Source organism: Palaemon carinicauda, unplaced genomic scaffold, assembly GCF_036898095.1.
Source record: "Palaemon carinicauda isolate YSFRI2023 unplaced genomic scaffold, ASM3689809v2 scaffold11, whole genome shotgun sequence".
Taxonomy (NCBI): Eukaryota; Metazoa; Arthropoda; class Malacostraca; order Decapoda; family Palaemonidae; genus Palaemon; species Palaemon carinicauda.
Genome location: NW_027168593.1, coordinates 285,001 through 302,500, shown reverse-complemented (window position 1 = coordinate 302,500; position 17,500 = coordinate 285,001). Strand labels below are relative to the sequence as shown.

At 36.8% G+C, this 17,500-nt stretch overlaps 1 protein-coding gene across 2 annotated transcripts in view; it reads right to left on the bottom strand.

The window, feature by feature from the left end:
- LOC137635278 (sulfotransferase 1C4-like) overlaps window positions 1-16,831 on the bottom strand; it is a 17,250-nt gene extending 419 nt beyond the window's left edge. The window contains exons 1-7 of one of the 2 annotated variants that reach the window (XM_068367739.1): window positions 16,733-16,831; window positions 10,414-10,599; window positions 9,699-9,844; window positions 7,195-7,399; window positions 6,696-6,822; window positions 5,842-6,129; window positions 1-132 (exon numbers count right to left, since the gene is read on the bottom strand). The exon at window positions 1-132 is cut by the window's left edge and continues 418 nt beyond it. In XM_068367739.1, the coding sequence (XP_068223840.1) occupies window positions 20-132; window positions 5,842-6,129; window positions 6,696-6,822; window positions 7,195-7,399; window positions 9,699-9,844; window positions 10,414-10,578 (1,044 nt within the window). In that variant the 5' untranslated portion in view covers window positions 10,579-10,599; window positions 16,733-16,831 and the 3' untranslated portion in view covers window positions 1-19. The remainder of the gene's footprint in view (window positions 133-5,841; window positions 6,130-6,695; window positions 6,823-7,194; window positions 7,400-9,698; window positions 9,845-10,413; window positions 10,600-16,732) is intronic. The other variant, XM_068367740.1, reaches the window with a different exon arrangement.
- Window positions 16,832-17,500: the final 669 nt, after the last annotated feature.

Here is a 17,500-nt window from a genome sequence, read left to right as displayed (position 1 = left end):
GCGTCTCCCTTTCACGCACTTAGATGCTGTACTTGAAATTTACACCGAAGCTGGTCATGTTCTCTCGAATCCACTCGTCCACTTTAGCTTCCGATTCGGGGGTAAATTTATTCTTCCAGTCTCCGGATTGACCTGTTGAAAGACATGCAGGATTAGTAGATACACGTTTTCCATACATGGGGTTGCTGGAAGTTTTTCTACACCTGGAAAATATGTTTATCGCCCAATGACTATTATTTGTGTAAAAAGTATTTTTTTAAATTCAAACTTGAAATATACATCAACAGAGATCCACAGAAAATAGATAAGACCAAAACTGTTGGTGCCCCGATTGAAATGAAGAAATCCACCTTTAAACTTATAGAATTTTAAAGCCAAGTTAAAAATATTGCAGAATAAGGATGATATGATGAAAATATTTGCAATCTTAGCTGTTATGTCCTGAATGTAATATCAGCATTAGTTTTTTTGGTCTCATAATTAGCCGAAGGTGATGTTTATTTTCAAATGAAAAATTTGAATCAATACTGACTTTGACTAAAATGATAAAAAGGAAAAGAAAAAAGAACGAGCCATCTACACTATAATGCAAAAGTTAATGATGAAAACATAATAAGAATGAAGTATAGTAAATACTGTTTCTTCTCAACCCCAAAACGTTAAATCATTGTTGAATTTGATTGAAATGATAACATAATTTCTATGAAGAAATTTTATTAAGATTGGAGTTACAGAAAATGCTGTTTCTTGTCAACAAAACCCCTAAATTTAATGTATCTTTTGGATGGAATGTTGTCGCATATAAGGGGTTTAAAGTAAATCTATCATGAGAATATAGACAAGTTTTTGACAGCTGTTAACTGGGTTAAGTAAATGCGCAGGAAGAAGGACGGCGGTTGCCGACCTATGACCTCATCTTCATGTTCCTGGGTATGTTGGAATTCAGCTTAATGTGATAATTAGATAGCTGCTAAAGCCAGCAGGTTAAGTAAATGCGCAGGAAGAAGGACGGCGGTTGCCGACCTATGATCTCATCTTCATGTTCCTGGGTATGGTGGAATTCATCTTAATGCGATAGTTAGATAGCTGCTAAAGCCAGCAGGTTAAGTAAATGCGCAGGAAGAAGGACGGCGGTTGCCGACCTATGATCTCATCTTCATGTTCCTGGGTATGTTGGAATTCATCTTAATGCGATAGTTAGATAGCTGCTAAAGCAAGCAGGTTAAGTAGATGCGCAGGAAGAAGGACGGCGGTTGCCGACCTATGATCTCATCTTCATTTTCCTGGGTATGTTGGAATTCATCTTAATGCGATAATTAGATAGCTGCTAAAGCAAGCAGGTTAAGTAAATGCGCAGGAAGAAGGACGGCGGTTGCCGACCTATGATCTCATCTTCATTTTCCTGGGTATGTTGGAATTCATCTTAATGCGATAATTAGATAGCTGCTAAAGCAAGCAGGTTAAGTAAATGTGCAGGAAGAAGGACGGCGGTTGCCGACCTATGATCTCATCTTCATTTTCCTGGGTATGTTGGAATTCATCTTAATGCGATAGTTAGATAGCTGCTAAAGCAAGCAGGTTAAGTAAATGCGCAGGAAGAAGGACGGCGGTTGCCGACCTATGACCTCATCTTCATGTTCCTGGGTATGTTGGAATTCATCTTAATGCGATAGTTAGATAGCTGCTAAAGCAAGCAGGTTAAGTAAATGCGCAGGAAGAAGGACGGCGGTTGCCGACCTATGACCTCATCTTCATGTTCCTGGGTATGTTGGAATTCATCTTAATGCGATAGTTAGATAGCTGCTAAAGCAAGCAGGTTAAGTAAATGCGCAGGAAGAAGGACGGCGGTTGCCGACCTATGACCTCATCTGCATGTTCCTGGGTATGTTGGAATTCATCTTAATGCGATAATTAGATAGCTGCTAAAGCAAGCAGGTTAAGTGAATGCGCAGGAAGAAGGACGGCGGTTGCCGACCTATGATCTCATCTTCATGTTCCTGGGTATGTTGGAATTCATCTTAATGCAATAGTTAGATAGCTGCTAAAGCAAGCAGGTTAAGTAAATGCGCAGGAAGAAGGACGGCGGTTGCCGACCTATGACCTCATCTTCATGTTCCTGGGTATGTTGGAATTCATCTTAATGCGGTAATTAGATAGCTGCTAAAGCAAGCAGGTTAAGTAAATGCGCAGGAAGAAGGACGGCGGTTGCCGACCTATGATCTCATCTTCATGTTCCTGGGTATGTTGGAATTCATCTTAATGCAATAATTAGATAGCTGCTAAAGCAAGCAGGTTAAGTAAATGCGCAGGAAGAAGGACGGCGGTTGCCGACCTATGATCTCATCTTCATGTTCCTGGGTATGTTGGAATTCATCTTAATGCGATAGTTAGATAGCTGCTAAAGCAAGCAGGTTAAGTAAATGCGCAGGAAGAAGGACGGCGGTTGCCGACCTATGATCTCATCTTCATGTTCCTGGGTATGTTGGAATTCATCTTAATGCGATAGTTAGATAGCTGCTAAAGCAAGCAGGTTAAGTAAATGCGCAGGAAGAAGGACGGCGGTTGCCGACCTATGATCTCATCTTCATGTTCCTGGGTATGTTGGAATTCATCTTAATGCAATAGTTAGATAGCTGCTAAAGCAAGCAGGTTAAGTAAATGCGCAGGAAGAAGGACGGCGGTTGCCGACCTATGACCTCATCTTCATGTTCCTGGGTATGTTGGAATTCATCTTAATGCGGTAATTAGATAGCTGCTAAAGCAAGCAGGTTAAGTAAATGCGCAGGAAGAAGGACGGCGGTTGCCGACCTATGATCTCATCTTCATATTCCTGGGTATGTTGGAATTCATCTTAATGCGGTAATTAGATAGCTGCTAAAGCAAGCAGGTTAAGTAAATGCGCAGGAAGAAGGACGGCGGTTGCCGACCTATGATCTCATCTTCATGTTCCTGGGTATGTTGGAATTCATCTTAATGCAATAATTAGATAGCTGCTAAAGCAAGCAGGTTAAGTAAATGCGCAGGAAGAAGGACGGCGGTTGCCGACCTATGATCTCATCTTCATGTTCCTGGGTATGTTGGAATTCATCTTAATGCGATAGTTAGATAGCTGCTAAAGCCAGCAGGTTAAGTAAATGCGCAGGAAGAAGGACGGCGGTTGCCGACCTATGATCTCATCTTCATGTTCCTGGGTATGTTGGAATTCATCTTAATGCGATAGTTAGATAGCTGCTAAAGCAAGCAGGTTAAGTAAATGCGCAGGAAGAAGGACGGCGGTTGCCGACCTATGACCTCATCTTCATGTTCCTGGGTATGTTGGAATTCAGCTTAATGCGATAATTAGATAGCTGCTAAAGCAAGCAGGTTAAGTAAATGCGCAGGAAGAAGGACGGCGGTTGCCGACCTATGATCTCATCTTCATGTTCCTGGGTATGTTGGAATTCATCTTAATGCAATAATTAGATAGCTGCTAAAGCAAGCAGGTTAAGTAAATGCGCAGGAAGAAGGACGGCGGTTGCCGACCTATGATCTCATCTTCATGTTCCTGGGTATGTTGGAATTCATCTTAATTCGATAGTTAGATAGCTGCTAAAGCAAGCAGGTTAAGTAAATGCGCAGGAAGAAGGACGGCGGTTGCCGACCTATGACCTCATCTTCATGTTCCTGGGTATGTTGGAATTCATCTTAATGCGATAATTAGATAGCTGCTAAAGCAAGCAGGTTAAGTAAATGCGCAGGAAGAAGGACGGCGGTTGCCGACCTATGATCTCATCTTCATTTTCCTGGGTATGTTGGAATTCATCTTAATGCGATAATTAGATAGCTGCTAAAGCAAGCAGGTTAAGTAAATGCGCAGGAAGAAGGACGGCGGTTGCCGACCTATGATCTCATCTTCATGTTCCTGGGTATGTTGGAATTCATCTTAATGCGATAGTTAGATAGCTGCTAAAGCAAGCAGGTTAAGTAAATGCGCAGGAAGAAGGACGGCGGTTGCCGACCTATGACCTCATCTTCATGTTCATGGGTATGTTGGAATTCATCTTAATGCGATAATTAGATAGCTGCTAAAGCAAGCAGGTTAAGTAAATGCGCAGGAAGAAGGACAGCGGTTGCCGACCTATGACCTCATCTTCATGTTCCTGGGTATGTTGGAATTCATCTTAATGCGATAGTTAGATAGCTGCTAAAGCAAGCAGGTTAAGTAAATGCGCAGGAAGAAGGACGGCGGTTGCCGACCTATGACCTCATCTTCATGTTCCTGGGTATGTTGGAATTCATCTTAATGCGATAGTTAGATAGCTGCTAAAGCAAGCAGGTTAAGTAAATGCGCAGGAAGAAGGACGGCGGTTGCCGACCTATGACCTCATCTTCATGTTCCTGGGTATGTTGGAATTCATCTTAATGCGATAGTTAGATAGCTGCTAAAGCAAGCAGGTTAAGTAAATGCGCAGGAAGAAGGACGGCGGTTGCCGACCTATGATCTCATCTTCATGTTCCTGGGTATGTTGGAATTCATCTTAATGCGATAATTAGATAGCTGCTAAAGCAAGCAGGTTAAGTAAATGCGCAGGAAGAAGGACGGCGGTTGCCGACCTATGATCTCATCTTCATGTTCCTGGGTATGTTGGAATTCATCTTAATGCGATAGTTAGATAGCTGCTAAAGCAAGCAGGTTAAGTAAATGCGCAGGAAGAAGGACGGCGGTTGCCGACCTATGACCTCATCTTCATGTTCCTGGGTATGTTGGAATTCATCTTAATGCGGTAATTAGATAGCTGCTAAAGCAAGCAGGTTAAGTAAATGCGCAGGAAGAAGGACGGCGGTTGCCGACCTATGATCTCATCTTCATGTTCCTGGGTATGTTGGAATTCATCTTAATGCGATAATTAGATAGCTGCTAAAGCAAGCAGGTTAAGTAAATGCGCAGGAAGAAGGACGGCGGTTGCCGACCTATGATCTCATCTTCATGTTCCTGGGTATGTTGGAATTCATCTTAATGCGATAGTTAGATAGCTGCTAAAGCAAGCAGGTTAAGTAAATGCGCAGGAAGAAGGACGGCGGTTGCCGACCTATGATCTCATCTTCATGTTCCTGGGTATGTTGGAATTCATCTTAATGCGATAGTTAGATAGCTGCTAAAGCAAGCACACGTGTACTGAATTCGTTTCCATGGCAATATGTACACCGAGGAGAGGGAACGTAAAAGCGGCTGGGTGAGGTTACATTACCTGACGCGGCTACTGAGAAGCAAGACATGCCCTTTTAACCCCCCCCCCCCACACATACACCAGAAATGTGTTGGAAATAAGAACAGCTAGAAAGCCAAGAGTTGTTAGTTCAGGCCGAGCTCAAATCCTGAGTGGGCAACACATAGTAGGCCCATCTCAGCCATGGCTGGCGTCGATACGCAACAAGACGCCCAACATATACTCATTTGTAAGTATTCATTTTGACCTTTTCCCTTAAAAGACTGAACTTCCTGAGTGTGTCTGTAATTTAGAAGTGATTTATTGTTATCTACAATTATGAGCATTTTACTACTAACAGATCCAGTAATCTTAAAGTCAGTGAGAGATTTATATTTTTTCTATTATGTTATTAGAGACACTTAAAGTTCTATTAAAGAGATTAATTTATTTACTTCGAAGAAGATTTCTGCTCATGTTTCTGGGAAAATTAACTTACACAATAAATCCACCTTACGATGTAAAAGTCGTCTAATTTCCTGCCTCCCATTATTTAATACTTTATTGCCACACCCTAGTGACCATGGCATGTAATAGAAAATCGTTATCTAACCTAACAGAATCAATAACAAAATTAGATTAAGAAAAATCTGACCTTTTCTGAAGAACCCTCCATCTTTCTTCATAATATCCACATTGAAATGTTCGCTACTATCTCCAGGGAATTGCTTCTCGCCCCTCGTCTTCATCTCTCCGAAACTTGTGTACTTGACAATGTTCTGCAACTGTGTCTCCGTCAACTCAGTGCCCAGGAAGACATCCAATTGCTTGAAGGCCTTGTAAGGATCCGCCTTCATGTCTTCGTAGAACATCATGTAGAGGTTTGGATGGTCTCGCCTTTCCCACGCTTCCTTCATGTGCGAGCCATAAGGTCCATACAAGACTGAAATGGAAAGGAAGGAATTTCACACCTTTTGTGGAAAGAAATGTGGGAAATATTTCCTTATCATGAAATGTATATACAATGATTTCATGAAAATCAAGGTAAGGGGGAGAAATATGGAATCATTCAATGATATTCAAGATCAGACTGGCCCCAAAGAGTACTAAACTGAAATCAAACACTTACACAAGAATTCACACACATACATGCAGACACACACACGCATACACATATCTATCTATCTATCTAAATATATATATATATATATATATATATATATATATATATATATATATATATATATATATATACATATATATATATATATATATATATATATATATATATATATATAGATATATAGATATATGAATATAAATATGAATATATATATATATATATATATATATATATATATATATATATATATGTGTGTGTGTGTGTGTGTGTGTGTGTGTGTGGGTGGGTGTGTGTGTGTATGTATAAATCAAACCTTTAAAGAGAAGCATATTAAGTAAGAGAATCATATTTAAATAAAAACAATCAAACAGTCGAATCAATCCTACGGTCATCGTCGACGAAGTACTGGACAAAATCTTCAAAGGTTCCAACGTAGCCGTGCATCTTGATGATTCTCGAGTGATGGAGGTAAGAGACGATCACATCCTTGGGATTCCTGGCAACATACACAACCTGTTGAGAGATGACTATGGAACTCACCTATTCGTATACTTGTTCCGTTGTAATTCTCTGGATCTATGATATATCATTTTAAAGTAAAAGGAGTAAATACTAAAAATGCACAGTATTCCTATGCCAGTTTCAGAGTAAATCCCGAAGAAAATAATACCTTTTATTTAAAAAGGTGAAAGCAATAAAGATGATTGGGACACTAAAAATACAAAATACTTTTCATAAGGAATTGGAAAAAAAGAAAAAAAGGTATACCGAGTTTGACATACAATTGCGTAGGTGTAAAATAATTCCCATTACCAAATACTGTAGTACGACCTGATGCCAGCATATGTTTACAAAAAACATACGAGAGATCTTTTAAAAGTCTACCTTGCAAGTGTCTAGCAAAGAAGGCGAGAGTAAGGAAAATGGCAAGTGTGTCTTGATGGTTCTTGGTTCCTCTGAAGTTTCGGACAGCTGAAGATAAACTCCGTCTCTCCAGTTCTTATCCGGACAGGTCTTCAGAAAAAATTGCGATACTGGATTTTTAGCGAAATCCTCTTCTGTCTGCTCTCCAGAAACCAACATATCTGCCCTGTGAATGGATAAAAGAATTCAGAAAAAGGAATATATATATATCTATATATATATATATATATATATATATATATATATATATATATATATATATATATATATATATATATATACCATCTTCTTTCCAGAATATTCTGCTACCTATTTTGAGTGGTGTGGACTTATCAACGATAGTTTAGGATCAAGTTAGGTTCTCGAAAATAGCAGTCTTAGAACTGAACCAGTCGGCCCTAAGCTCCTGCTAGCACAATGAAGCATAAGGCTTTCTTTTGTGATTTGCATAATATTTAGTTACGAAAAAGGAGGTTAAGAGAGCAAGAGCTGTGCACTTTCCATACAATAGGTTCGTCTACACAGTATCTTACACTATTACATGTAGCGCGAGATAAAAATAAAATAAGAACAATTATACAGAAGGGAAGTTTAGGGAAAAATCAGTTAAGATTAACCAAAGAATTTACGGGCAATGAGAGATCTTTGCGTGTCAGAGAGTTTTGAGAATTCCAAATATGTTTGCTTGATATCAAGATGACGGGAGGGGTCTGTATGAAGGCACTCAGGGATCACACGATCTTGCTCAAAAAGAGTATGATAGTATTCATGAGGAGGAGGGATGTCAGTCTTAGGACGTTTCTGAGGAAGAGAACGTTTCTTCGAATCAGGAAGAGAAAGGGAATCAGAGGAGGAGGATTGATTGATTGATTGATTAGAGGTTTTCTGGCATACTGACATCTAAGGTCATTGACACCGATCGGAGGCAGAGGAAGTTGAAGGAGTAGGGGTAGGATGGGAATGGTGCATAGATTAAGGAGGAGGGGGAGGAATGGAGTCAGTAGGAATGGGTTCAGGAATGATGATAGGGGATGGAGAAGGAACAGGTTGAAGATTCTCGTTAGAGGGAAAGGAGGGTTGGGAATTTGAAGAGCGGTTTTTGGGATTAGAGGAGAGATACCTCTGCCAGAAGGAAATGTTTGGCTTCCTTACAGGTGACCGTGGATTCCAGACATGGTGATGTTCTTTGAAATTGGGGCAGCAGGATGTTGTTTGTGTGCCTTCTTTGTACAGACTGAAGCACACATCAGTGTCATGGCCCATGACACAAAGGCTACTGGATTGGGAGGAGGCCACGAATTGCTTCTGATGGTTTCCATAGCAGTTGTACCAGGAGGTGGGTGTAATCCTTTACATAAAAGAAGCACTAGATGCCAAGGGTGATTATAGCTGGATGAGGTCCTTCGTAAAGACATCTGGTCTTGAAGGAGAGTTGTCCTGCTCTAGTCATGCAGCATTCTGCATGGCATATCTCTGTAAGCAGGTTGGAAGGCATAAGGGAGCCTGGGATGATATCCACAGACTTTTATCCATCTTTTCCTCCGGGGTGGATCAAGCATCTGGATGTAGGTCCTCTCTCTTGACAAGTAAATTACAACATCGTTATCCAGGGGAGTGATGATAAACTCCGTAAGGGGATGATCATGACCCTATCTTGATGTAGGGTTTGTCCTTCTCTTTGAATTCAGAGATGATGGCGTAATGATCTTTGTTTGGATGCGTCATAACAGAAAAATTAGGAAAAGGACAGAAGTGCATAGGAGCAGGATTCTAGGAACGGGTGCGAGATCGGGTAAAGGATGAGCTACAAGGAGAATGATTGTTTTTGAAAACGTTGCTAGCCATAGCAGGGGGTCCAAAGAGTGGTCATCAATGAAAGTGAGGGGGTCAATGAAAGTAAATAGTCTGTCCAGAGTCACTTAACACAATGACAGCAGTTCGGTTTATTCAGCCGAAGCTGAGAGAAAACCGAGGAGAAAGAAAAAATTAAGTTCTGGTATAGTTGGATTCAATAAATTCCGGTGCACTTCAAGAGAAGCTAAGATGTCTGACCAGTGTACATTGTAGTAGATGATATTATGTTTAGCAATACAGAAGCTAAACATTGCTGCCGGTAAAATAAAGTCGCTGAGTTCTTATTAATTTTGCAAACTGCTCTAAATAGGATGTGGTAATTGCATCATAGCACGTCATGAAATTAACAAATATGATTTTGGTCACCTGTTTACAAGGTCAGTGACTTTGTTTTTTACAGGCAACGTTACCAACTGTTTCCCTCTCTATACAGCAGCCAGATATCTATTCAGCTTTCTGTGAAGTGTACCAGAATGAATGAAGCCAACTATACAATATACAGCTGCCAGACATCTCCTTAGCTTCCCGAAAAGTGTACCGGAAGAAAGGAAGCCAACTGTTCAACTGGTACTGCTTACACCTTTTTGCTACTAATATTAAAAACATCTTACTCTATGAATGGTGCTCGAACCATGAGAGGGATTTGATCTTTTGGGTTGTTGAGGTCCGGGTTATTCCTCATCGTCCAGATGATTTCTTGAGTCCAGGTCGTCCCGCACTTTGGATAGGTCATGATGACAACGTCACTGCTCTTGTGCTGCTTTCAAGAAGATAGGAAATGTTGGTGAACTAAATAAAAAAGATTTCATTTACAATCATTACCATATAACCTACAACCATAGTTGGAAAATCAGGATCATATAAGACCAAGGGCTTCGACAGAGGAAAATAGGCCATTGTGGAAAAGAAATAAAGAAATAAATAAATGGCATAAGAAGTAATTAGTAAATTTATCTTCCCTAAATTGAGATATAGTGTGATTGTAACTGTAACAAAAACGATGTTGAAGAAGAATTATTTTTTAGTTTATTCTTATTGTTATCTTTCAATTCTAGCTAGGTGTAATGATCTTAATATCCTTGTGTTAATTTATTTATAAATCAGATCATATCATAACATTTAAAGGAAATTTATCTGTGTGTAAAGAATTGTGGTTCTTTTTATATTCATTAGTATGATTTTGAGGTAAGTTTTGCATGTTAAATAGATTACAGATATCAATGAATGTTGCATAAATTATATAAAAAAAAACTCGGCAGCAGATGACCTTTTCCATCACTAGTATCTTTAATAATAACAATGTTATCAATCAGCCGGATAAATCACCTCGAAGTTATAAATTTTGTCAGCATACTGAGTGTATGCTGAAGGGAAGAGCCATCTGCCGGGCGTCAACCGAACTAAATCTTTGTAACCTTCGAAGTCTTTACGTTGCTTCTCAATCTCAGCTCCTGCTAGAAGAGAGCCTTCGTGTCCACTTGCAAACTTCATGGTTGTTTCTTTCTCCTTAACCTGAAAAAAAGAAGAGCAGCAACTAATTAAAGCAATAAAGTAGTGTTTTTTTATATTTCTAATATACCAATAAATGCACCCGTTTGTAATCCACTGCAGGACAAAGGCCTTAGACATGTCAATTCATGTCTGGGGTTTAGTCAGTTTCCACTCCCTCGCTGGCCAGTGCAGAAGGTGATGGCGGGAGAATTTCATCAGATAGCTCGCAGCAAACCAACAAAGAATGGATGGTTCTGACTAGTACAACTTTGCTGATCATGGAAATAAGCAAATCATTTAGACACGTTAATGTATCTCCACTCGGAAAAGGACTCATTAGGCATGGTTTCTTTTATATTAGCCTGTCATTAAAAGCTTGTATTTGTCAACTAGGTAATTATCAGATTTATTTTTTTTTTATATTTTACATTGTAAGTAAAACGGTGCCATAATGTCTTTCAAACCATCATATATACTTTTTTTTTTTTTTATCTTCGGTGAACGTTTAATACCTGTGAATAAAAGTTGTACAATGAAGAATCCATATCCAAAGTTAGTATTTCACTATTTTTTTTGTTATGAAAGAGAGATTTTCATCTTATTTATTAATTTGGTTGTCATACTCATGTTTTATTAAACTTAATCTATTACATAGTATGTATCCTGTCAAAGGATATAGAATTTATCTCAGCTATAATATTTTTCATTTTTTATAAATTACTTATAAAGAGAGTTTTCATTCACTTGAGGGATATTAAATCGCCATTTAAATGTATAATTTATATATAATATCTACTATTTTACAAATGATCTTTTAGGATGTCCCAATCTAAGGTAAGTATAATCGATATAATGCAAATATCTGAATTAACTGCAGAAAGGAATTTTTCTAGTCTAGCTGATATAATTACGAGAATAGCAAATATGAGCATCGATGCGTGTAAGTTTCCCAAATCTGAAAAAAATAGTGATAGTCACATCGGTCCTGAAAAGGGCTCTATATTATCCGAATTAAGCTCGTACAGACCTATTTCGAGTCAATCTATTATTTCAAAGGTGCTAGAATACGTAATTCTTGAACAACTATTTACTTGCTTAGAATAAATAGAAGCTTTGCCAGACAACCAGTCTGTATACAGAAAATTATACTTTACAGAGACAGCTATCTGTTCTGTTGTAAATTATATGCTGGAAATGAATGATGAAAACAATTGTGGTATTCCAATATTACTTGATCTTACTGATGCTTTTGATATATTTGGTCATGAACTGCTATTAATAACCTATGGGACATAGGTCAATAAGATCAAGCTTTTGAATACCTAAAAGACTACTTGGTTGACAGAACTTATTGTGCTAGTTGGAAACACTTATTGATCATATGAATTCTTAAACAGAGGGGTACCTCAAGGAGTGTAATGGGGCCAATCTTATTATGTATCTATATAATTGGTATATCGAAAATACCAGAAAGGCATGAAGTGAAGTTCAAACTATTTTCAGATGATACACAGTTTTACTTCTCCGTAAATGATATAGATGACACTACCTAAACTCTAAACTGAAGTATTGCCAATGTTAGGGAATAGATGACAATCAAAACAATCAGCTAGAATTGAATGAAAATAAAATGAGTTTATTGTGGTGTAGAAGAAAAAACACGTAGAAAAATCAATCAACTAGAATTGAAGGAAAATAAAATGAGTTTATTGTGGTGTAGAAGAAAAAACACCTTAAAAACTTGGGTGTTACTCAAATAAACATAAATAGCCACTCTGCCTCGATATCAAGTAAAGCTCGTGATATAGGCGTATCTTTTGACTGTAACTTGTCTTTAAATACTCAAATGTATAACGTAGAAAAGGCTGCTGGTTAACATCCTAGAAACATTGCTTTCAGAAAGAAGTACCTGGAGGAACATTCTATAAAGAAACCTGTAATAAACTTTCTTATTACCAGGATGTACTACTAAAATTTACCAAAAGGTATACATAAGAAATTACAAAACATATTAAACTGAGAAACAAGATTGATAAAAAAAGAGGTAAAAATTAAGTTTAAAATATGTACAATGACCAATCAAGTTATCAGAACAGGACGTCCGAAATACCTGAGAGAGTCACTACATATTGTACATTCAACAAATCGTGCTTACGCGTGATTAGTTACAGATGGTTTCAAATAATGGAAAACTAGACTATGTCTATTGTAATTTATAGAGGTTTTAGATATGCGGCCCTGAGACTAAACGATAAGCTCCCACCAGATATCGGAACGACTGAAGATAAAAAGCCTTTCCAGAGGAAACTGAAGACTTTCTTCTTCTGTAACTTCTTTAATCTTGTGGATTTCACAATAAACGAGCAATATGTGCTGTGGAATTTTAAATGCCTTGGAAAGTATACGATAAAATGATTGGGGAGGTCTTACAGAGATTAGGGTTTCCCTGCTGTATAAGACCAGAGAAGCAGCCCTGAAAGATGAAAGGTGAAAGATGCAGCGAAATTACTCTTGCCATCTAACAAATAATGCTTAGAAATGAAATACATGTGTATTAGGTATTACATTTAAGTGCTAGAAAGATCAATGACAATATAATTCAAGGGACTCTACTTCCATATATATATATATATATATATATATATATATATATATATATATATATATATATATATATATATATATACATATATATATATATATATATATATATATGTGTGTGTGTGTGTGTGTGTGTGTTTATATATATATATATATTTTAAATTAACGGTATCTCTCCTGTCATATTAAAGAAATTCAAAACTTTGGCTTTATTGTAGTATACTTGAAAGCAAGAGAGATGAAGGAGACTATCATTCACATAGTTTCACTTCTATGCCCAAACAATATACGTTTTATGTTTAAAGGCCGCTCATTAATGGCAGAGTCAAGGGACATTGACAATGCCCAAGAGGCAAGACAATGACCTAAAGACTGATCATATGTAAACATGGTCAGAGCCCAATCCCTCTCTCCACCCAAGCTCGGCAGGACTAGGGAGGGCCAAGCGCATAAGCAATTCTTCCCCAACCTGAGCTCACAAGGATGGTGAGGTTACAGGCCCTACAAAAAACTATCGAGCTTATGCGGAACTCGAACACCAGTCAGCCAGATTGCCAGGTAGGGGAATTATATTTGTGTATGATATTTTACAAAAAGGAAAATGTCTTCAACTCAGTTTGAATAAGATTAAGTTTTAATGTTTGATGTATTGCTTTAGTTATATATAAATCAATATCTTATTTTCTTCACTTCAAAGATCTTATCAAGTCTCGGCCAATCCAAAAACATATTAAGAATTTATATTGCCATTCAGGTCAAGTGATTGTAAGAGAGACTGATTCTAGCTAACGCAATTTTATGTTCCATCATCTGAAGCAATTATTTTTCGTTATGAATGAACTATAGTGATGAGAAATATATTGAATGATCATGGATGATACCGCATGAATCTTTAGTCCATTTGAAATTCCTGTGATATCATCATTCTCGCTTACTATGTCTGCATCGTTTACAAATAACATACAAGCATTATTATTATTATTATCATTATTATTATTATTATTATTATTATTATTATTATTATTATTATTACTAGCTAAGCTACAACCCTTGATGGAAAAGCAGGATGCTATAAGCCCAATTACTCCAACAGGGTAAATATCCCGGCGAGGAAAGGAAATAAGGAAATAAATAAACTATATAGCAAGTATTTAAATGAAGCATAAAAAATATCTTAAGATCAGTAACAACGTTAACATAGACTTATAATATATAATCTATGAAGAGAGACTTATGGCGTCAAAATATTTATGTAAAGGTAAAGATTAGCAAGACCAAGGATGTACTAATTTTGACGGGTTTTGATCATTTACGTAAATGATAAGATTAGAGATACTGGTCACTTTTTATCATACATAGATGATAATACACTAATGTAAATACTTAAACAAAGACATGATATTTCATTCAGCTCATCCATTGAATTGAGATTATATGAACACACACACATATATACATTTATATATATATATATATATATATATATATATATATATATATATATATATATATATATATATATATATATATATATATATATATATATATGCAAATTTATAAACAACAACAGCAACAACAAATGCAGCCGTTTCTAGTCCACTTTATTCGTGTCCAGGGATTGGCCAGTTTCCATCACCACGCTGGACAGTACGGATTTTTCTATACTACTTTATTTCAAATTAGTGCACACTACTCGTCAAAAACGACAGCTAAATATTTAGAGAGATACACGGAAGTGCGTGCGTGTACAGACATACACAGATTAAACTCTTCCCACCCTCTCCCCATTTCTTCACGGAGTGCAATGGCATGACTAATCACTCTCCTCCGACCCGAGAGATGAGGAGAAACCAATAAGTTATACGCCTGTCACAAGCTCCCTATTATATTTGGGAGTTATTCAACCGGACGGTGGCTTTCCTTTCATTTAATATATCAAAAGGTTAAAAAATCATTTAAGATTTCTGTTATGTTCTTTCATATATTCTTTTCTGATTATACGAAAATTAGAATTGCTTTATATAGTCAATCATTCTCGAAAGTATAATTAACTTTCAGAGTTTATTCTTACACAAAAATTATCTTTTCTGAAGATTGGTGCTAGTTCTGTTGATCCCTTTGTACTCTCTTCTTATTTGCTGAAAAAATTTCCTCGCTTTATTCTTTCAAAAATAAAACAGAGTGAGAGTCTGTCTTTTTGTTCTTACCAATGAGTAATGTAACAAAGGTTAGAAACGTTATCTCTTATCTTGGGTGGTGAACAAATAAATCATTTGATAAAGACTCAGGGTTGATGTATCACGTACACAGAATGAATTTACCCCTAATACAAGAGTAAAACACAAGTTCACATAATTTAATCCTAAATGGAGCTTCTGTGCTCATTAACGCCAATTTTGCTTGAAGATCACACTATATAGGCCTAAATGTTGATTTTCCTGCGGACGCTCGCAGGCGCAGACACTTGCATGGACACGCACACACAGAGAGGTAGAATATATATATATATATATATATATATGTGTGTGTGTGTGTGTGTGTGTGTGTGTGTGTGTGTATGTATGTATGTATTCAGTATTAGGGTATTCGTTGAACACTGTAGGGTGCGCAATATGTGATTGTGAGGTACAATTCTATGTTGATTAACTCGAATTTTCCTGGAAGACCAAATCATCCAAATGTTGTTTTTCCTACACACACTAGTGCCTTCAAACACGTACATACACACGCAAACACTGAGAGCAAGAATATTTCCAATATTAGAGAACACACTACATATACAATTATGTGAGAGGTTGAATGTCACCAAACGTTTCTCTCGACGCTCCAAATACTTCAACGTTACTTGAAGATCTCGTCTTAGGTGCAGCCGTGTTCATTTCTGACGGAATCTCATGCAGGCACACATTTCCCTCCCTAAGCCGCAAATTCAACTTCGTCTCTTAAATAGCATAAGTCCACTATATGATGATCTAGACATGCTTAAATATGCATAAGAATATATATATATATATATATATATATATATATATATATATATATATATATATATATATATATATATATATATAAAGCAATATCCGGCTGCCAAATGTTACGTCTGGCCGCGACACTCATATTCTACAGGGGAATTAAAAAAAAAAAAGGCCATACACAGATGGGACGGAGTGGACACGTCTGAGGTCTTTTTCCTGCAGTGGACTAGTAACGGCTGAGGATATATATATATATATATATATATATATATATATATATATATATATATATATATATATATATATATAAATATAAATATAAATATATATATATATGTATGTATATATATATATATATATATATATATGTGTGTGTGTGTGTGTGTGTGTGTGTATGTGCGTCTGTGTGTGTGAATGTGTCCAACTCGTATGTCAATATTTTAACACCACTAAAAATAACAATATTGTTGGACCATCCACATTCCATCAAACACTTATCTTTCTCAGCCTATTGACTCCAACAGCCAATATTGTTCCATTAATGTCAAATCTGACGATAATGATGATTGTAAAAAAACCTTTTCTAAGTTAATCACTGGATCAGGAGTAAAACTCGACTTCACCTGGACGGTAGCAAGTAGGTAACTGCATAAAAGACACACAAACACCCCCAAGATAAAATGCTTCCCAAGGCTGTTTGTGATATCGTGTACCTTAATGACTCAGCCAAAAGTTAACGCGATAACACCAACAGATGTACTTGATTGTGTCATTTTTTATTCTAATTGTGATGAGTAAATGTTTTCAGAAGTTAGGATTTTAGAAATGCAAATGACTATAATTTGTAAGTAGGAGTGAATAACGTGGACGAATATGCCGTTATACATTGATTTTTTTTTCCAAATATTTCTTATTTAGTTTTTTTCTATTCATATATATAAATATACATATATATATATATATATATAAATATACATATATATATATATATATATATATATATATATATATATATATATATACATGCTTCATACATAGATTCTTTAACATCCAGATAAGACCTATTATTCCCCCCTCCACTTCCTTTGAAACCTTCAACTCTCTGTAGCCTATTTCTATTCTATTCTTATCTTTTAGTGTGACACATTGAGTAGTTTACATTTCTTTCCCCACACGGCAAGGTTATCAGGGTATTTGAGACATTACAAGACTAGAGTTTGTGTATAAACTTTAACCAATTATTTCGAGGCAGGAACTATTCAAAAGAAACATCCGAGACTTTCATCTAAAAGTTAACCTCTCTTAACAAAGCCAATCTGCCAGAAGAGTGACTTACCATTTAGAAA